The sequence below is a fragment of the Acomys minous genome, assembly GCF_964271855.1.
Source record: "Acomys minous genome assembly, chromosome: 7".
Classification (NCBI taxonomy): domain Eukaryota; kingdom Metazoa; phylum Chordata; class Mammalia; order Rodentia; family Muridae; genus Acomys; species Acomys minous.
The window spans coordinates 23,920,155-23,926,576 of NC_140488.1; the positions used below are offsets into that span (position 1 = coordinate 23,920,155).

Here is a 6,422-nt window from a genome sequence, read left to right on the forward strand (position 1 = left end):
CTTACATGGGTTCTATCGCTAAAATTCTTTGGTGGTGATTTGTGTCTACTACTGCCTAGTTATATGGCTTTACTCAACTCACTCAAACCTAATCTTATTTCTCTTTGAGAAGGACATCATAATTTCACCTATATCACAATTTTGTTATGAAAATAAACATATATGGTGGGCTGAGAACAGTGCACACTAGTTTTACTTTTATTGTTAAATTTGTCCAAATAAAAACCCAAGGATATGTGGAGATTCAAAGTGCAAGTATTAGGTAAGAGGAGGCTGAATTTTTCCCAATATCTTAGTTTTATGACTAGAGTAAAACTCTATCAGGTATGCAAAAGTTTTATCTATTCTTGGCTGCATCTAATTTTTACATACAAGGAAATTAGATGATGCCAATAAATCCCAGGGGTAAGATTTGGTCCACAGAGGGTGGTCATATGAGTGATTTTTTTAAAAAATAAGATGCCTTGAGGATTGTGTTCTGAGCCCAGAATCTAGAAGCAGAGATAACACTGGTTGAAAGTTTCATCTCTCCAACCTTCTTTTCTATTTTATTTTTGTTTCATACAGTTCTTACTATTAGAAAGAGAAAGAGTTGATAGTATGGCTGAAAAAAATCCCCACTGACTTCTTAATGAATAATATGAAGCCATTTCTGTCTGCAAGAGCTTTGGAAACAGCTCTTAAAAAGTAAGGTGAGTACCCTAGGAGGGAGATCTCAACCCCCAAACATACATACTTGCTTCCTACATCCACCACAAATATATTGGGCCACGTTAGTGACTTGAATATGAAGGGTGGAGGACACAAACATGCTTGGTTGTGAAGAGTAGCACCAGCTTGGAGAGGGGCAGATGGGAACAACCAGTTAAATGGAGCTAGTTAACATAATATCTTGAAAGTCAAATCAGAAACATGCACTGTCAAACTTCGTTAATTCAATTTGCATTAATGGAAAGCCGAGATTACATGTACATAATAATGTGCCACTTTAGTATTTTCAGTACATTTTGTATGTATGAAACAGCAGAGTGTTGCCTAGCAGAGGTCCCACCAGACCCTATCCTGCTTGATTTACAATTAGCACATTTATTTGTTAGTATGCAAATGAAGACTGCTGTGGTACTTAGAAAAAATTGTGTTGTTAAGGAAGTGCAGCATCCTGTCTGCAGTCTTGCTCCAACTCTTCATTAGTGTTACAAACCTACAAACCTCTTTTTTCTCCCCTTAAATCATTGAAGGCACAAGCTTAACAGAAAACCAGTAAAATTATAGACATTTACACAATGGCAGTTCTAGTTATGTTAAGAAGATACGAAGACATAGCAGGCTTTCAAGTAACAAATGCATAAATGGATAAAAAATGCATGAAAGCACAAAGAAATTTTGCAATTTGCATGTCCATTGTCCATTTGCCCTCAGGTATGGGGCAATTAAGTTCTAACACAAATCTCAAAGTCAAAATCCACTACTAAGGACAGTGTGTGACTGAATGAGCACATTTTCCAGTTCACTGAATATCGGTGAGGTTGACTAAATATTAATTATTGGCACCTATGATTTACACTCACATAGGTGTAAAGCAATACAGAAACTTTCCTGGCCAGGAGTCAAGAAGGATCTCTAAAACCCTGCTGGCTAAGCTCAGAACTGATTCCACTGCACTGATTTTTCTAGCAGTTTGATCAACCTAACTCTGGATTTGTCAATCGTTAATCTATCAGTTTGCATTTCAGTAGGGCTATGTATTTTATGAGTTAATGGTGAATCTTTGAAAAGATGCCTCATGTAAAGCGCTTAGAATGGTGACAAACTAGAAGCCATAAATAATTACTAGCACTTAAAGTGTTACCCAAACCTTTCTGCATTGTGGCTTCTTTCTGTTCAAATGGTTTCACTGTAAATTGGCTCAGGATGCTAAATTCTACCTCTTTGCTGCTTGCTTGAGGGGACCTTCATGCACGGCTTTCCTGTGATACTTCATGCAGATGGTCATTTCACCCTGTTGAAACCTGAAAGGTGGAGTTTGGATCAGTACTCTTTTGGAGCTCTCTTTTTGCCTTTAGATTCCATGAAGTTTTTATGTCATTGTATAGTTGTAGTGCAAAGATATGTGTGACTACTTTGCATGTGTCAGTACCATTCTCATAGAACTCATGAGGAGTAGAAACTGATGAAATAGCTCCAGAAAGCTCAGAGAGCAAAACCATAAAGATTGTGAGCTGGAAATACAGATTGCTCCATTTCCCCCATGTTTCCATTTAGTAATATTTCTTAGTCTGTTACTATGTTCTGTGCTCTAGTTTAACTGCCATTTTATTTAATAGGGAAAGGATGCAACCCTGGGTTTCCTGGCTCCAAGGCCTGACTCTGTCCTACAGTCTAGTGTAATGCACGGATGGACTTTTCTGTCATGTTGCCATTTAAGAGTGAAGACAAATTTCCCCTTTTTAGATACAGCAGAGCCATGCACCAAGGAAACGGAACTACTTTCTCTGGCTTCATCCTCCTGGGACTCACGGTGGGCTCTGAGCAGCAGATGCTCATCTTCACACTGTTTCTCTGCATGTATCTGGTCACTATGGTAGGAAACTCGCTTATCATCCTGGCTATCATCAGTGATACTCACCTCCACAGCCCCATGTACTTCTTTCTTGCCAATCTTTCGTTCACTGACATCTGCTTTACAACCACCACCGTCCCGAAAATGTTGGCTGACATTCAAAGCCAGAATCCAAGCATCTCCTTTGTAGGATGCCTTACACAAATGTATTTTTTCATGCTCCTGGTGGACCTAGACAATTTCCTTTTGGCAACCATGGCGTATGACCGATATATTGCCATCTGTCATCCATTACGCTATGCTGCCTTGTTGAATCCGAAGCGCTGTGCCTTGTTGGTTGTCATTCCCTGGGTTATCTCAAGTCTCATCTCAGCACTGCATCTCAGCCTGCTGAGCCACTTGTCTTTCTGTGATCAGAGAGTAGTCCCACACTTCTTCTGTGATCTGGAACCCATTTTAAGGCTGGCTTGCTCAGATACTCGAATCAATAACTTACTCATCCTCGTTGTTGGGGGGACAGTTGTCTTCATCCTCTTTACTTTCATTCTTGTCTCCTATGTCCTGATTGGTACTGCTGTGCTTGGTGTTCCATCCATAAAGGGAAAATGGAAGACATTTTCTACTTGTGGGTCCCACCTCTCAGCAGTTACCCTCTTCTACGGGTCTCTTGTTGGTGTCTACTTTCTCCCGGCTTCCAGTTACTCAGCAGAAAAGGATAAGGTGGCTGCCATCATGTATACAGTAATTACACCCATGATGAATCCCTTCATCTACAGTCTAAGGAACAAAGACATGAAAAGGGCACTGAGGAGGCTCCTTAGCAAAAAAGCTTTTTTTTGGAGTTGGTGAACTCTGCCATACAGGCATCTTTATTACCACTTAAAAACATAGATAAGTGCAAAAAGGATACAGGGCTTTAGACTACAATGTATCCTTAGCAGTTTGCTCCCCATCAACTTCCTTAAAAAATAATTATTTCACTTTACATCCCAATTGTAACCCCCTTCCTTCTCTTAACCAGATCTTACTCTTCCTCCTTCTTCCTTGTATCCCCTCTTTCCTACCCCTCAGAAAAGAGGAGCCCCCCCCCCAATCCCAGTAGTTCAAGTCACATCAAAGGGGCGGGGGTGGAGGAGTGCTTAGTACTTTAAATACCTTATAGGTAAAACAATGTTGAAGTTCAGAACGTTCAAAGAATAACATTTTTCCATAATCCTTTGAGGTAAATATTATTGTGTTCTCACGTGCTGAATAAGAAAAAAGAAGTATGTACTTTGAGAAGAGCATGCTGAGCCAAAACATAGTAAGATTCTTGTCCTCCTATGAGCCCACAGAGGCTCTGTACCAATTACATTCTGCTGAAGTTCTGCAATTATTACTCCCCACCCCACGGACTATGAAGCATCACTATGTTCCCACCAGCCTTGGAACACTCTATTGTTCCCACATTGAGCATTTTTTTCATTCCTTGAGCAATATATAGATTTCAAACACTCTTTGTAACATATGTGCTCTCCTTAAAATGTGTTTCCCCTTCTCTTCCTAAAACCATCCAAAACTTTCTCTATGTTCCATCTTAGATATTACATTCCTTGAATTCTCATATTTTTTACATGTTTCTAGATATGACAACTCACTTTTTTCTTTGTATTTCATATAGCATTTTATTATTTGAGTGTGTGTATGTCCCAAATATTTGCTACCACTGAGCTATATTTCCAGTCCCTGGCACGTTGATGAACCCTCACTCCTTACTATGTTGTCATTTAACATAATGGATTGTAATTAGAATATTTCTTTGTGTGGTTCAAAGCTCTTAGAGGTGAGGAATATGATCATGCCATATGAAACTCTCTAACTCTTGCCAGAATGTAAGGATCAAACAGAGCTAGTACTCAGTAAGATGAATTGAGTGAAGCAGACATTAAAAAAAGAATATTTCATTTTCCCCATGATGAATTATTGTTAGTAATCTCTGATGAAGTACCAAAATCTTTCTGATGTCTTTTGATACAATCTATAGATTAGTTATGCTAATGACCATCTCCTATCTACCTCTGATGGCCTCATAGAACAGTTAGCAGTCAAAATGTTCTGAAATAGAAGGTTGTGAAAGTGCCATACTAGATAGGCACTGATACTAACTTTAACTGCTGGCTGATCACGGGTTGCCATTCTGCAGAATTGGCTTCTCTTGTCTCTAGCCCTCCTTAAACCACCTACTATCATTTTTAAAATTTGAAATTTCATTTTATGCATAGGTATCTTTTGTGTACATGTGTGTCTGTGCACTGCTTGCATATCTGGTGCCTTCAGAGACCAAAACAGGACATTGAATTTTCTAGAATTGGTCCTACACATGGTATGAGTCAAGATGTAGGTGTTGGTAATTGAACTCATATCCTCTGGAAGTGTTACCAGTGTTCTTTTTATTTTTTTTAATTTATTATTCTCTCATACAATATATCCTGATTCCTTCACTCCTCCCAGCACCTGCCTCATGCCCCATGTCCACTGCTCCTTCATTTCCTATCATAAATAGCAGACTTCTCAGTGATATCAACTGAACACAGCAACTAGTGTTCTTAAGCACTGAGCTTTCTCTCCAGGCCCCAACTACTATTCTTGTCAGAATATATGTATAAATAATATATATATATATATGTCATATACACAGTCATATATATATGAAATTATTATTTGGTTCTTCAAAAGCTTTCATGTATTAAGTTAATGAGAACATGAAATGAGGGTATGTAAGAAAAAAGGAGTCATACGATAGGATTGTTGCCATACCAACAAAATAATATTTTAGTTCAAGTCATATCATAAGGTCAGAAAAGGCCAGAAGAGATTATGTTTTATAGAAAATCTCTCTCTAACAGAGTCTGAAGTCTAAGTGGGACTATTAGAGAGATGTCTTTATGATCTGATTATCTGATTTTTGGAGGAAGTGGGTATTGTATAACATGGAGGTTCAAAAATTCAGAGGCTATATCTTCATCACTGAGGTGCTGCTCTCTAACATGGTGTTCTTCACAGAGAAAGAATCAAAATTATGTGTGAACAAGTTAATAAAAATTGGAGCCAAAATAAGCATGTATGAAAATGTCATCCGGACACCTGCTATACGGAAAGGTATTTGGGAACCTTTGATCTTGCAATGAGTGTAAAAAAATTAAAAACTGGATAGTACAACATATTTCATATGAAAGAACATGGATAAAACACTGGGGGCTTAAAACTGAAACAGCGATGAGGACATGGGGTGTGAGGGAAAGGAAGAGCAGGGAATGGGTTAACGGAGAAGCCTTCTGAAACCTTACTAGTTCCTAAACTAATTTAAAACATACACGTTTAAAAGGAGTCTGAACATAATTACCAAGTGTTACTGAACAACAATGCTTTTGTGGGTTATCAAATGACAAGTGGGGAAGACTTGGTCCACAGAGAATGGACATACAAGTGGGTTTTAAAAATAAGATGCCATGAGGATTGTGTCCTGAGCCCTACAGGTTATAGGATTATCTCCCTATTAGTAATTGGTCAGAGAGTCTTAAGAAGCACCAATAACAAGATAAGCTATTGTTGTTGCTCTTGGTTGCTTGCCATAAGCACCTAAGACGTTATTGCTAAAGACACTACGTATTTTGGTTGCAGGACATAGAGAAATCTGTCAAGTGACCAGAAAACACTCATCTGCTGGCTAGCTTCCATAATGAAGGAACGTTCTATACAGGCTGCTGTGGAAGAAAAGAAATTAATAGTCTTCTCCAGCTCTAGGACTTGCATGCTACAACACTGACTCATCAGGCAAAATATGTCCACTGGTACAGTAATGGCAAGACTTTTATAGGACTAA

At 38.6% G+C, this 6,422-nt stretch overlaps 1 protein-coding gene across 1 annotated transcript; it reads left to right on the top strand.

The window, feature by feature from the left end:
* Window positions 1-2,410: 2,410 nt before the first annotated feature.
* LOC311601960 (olfactory receptor 1468-like) lies at window positions 2,411-3,409 on the top strand (the record flags this gene model as incomplete). The annotated part of the gene is made up of 1 exon (XM_084789712.1): window positions 2,411-3,409. The coding sequence occupies one exon, from the start codon at window positions 2,411-2,413 to the stop codon at window positions 3,407-3,409; it is 999 nt and encodes a 332-aa protein (XP_084645838.1).
* Between the last annotated feature and the right edge of the window lie 3,013 nt (window positions 3,410-6,422).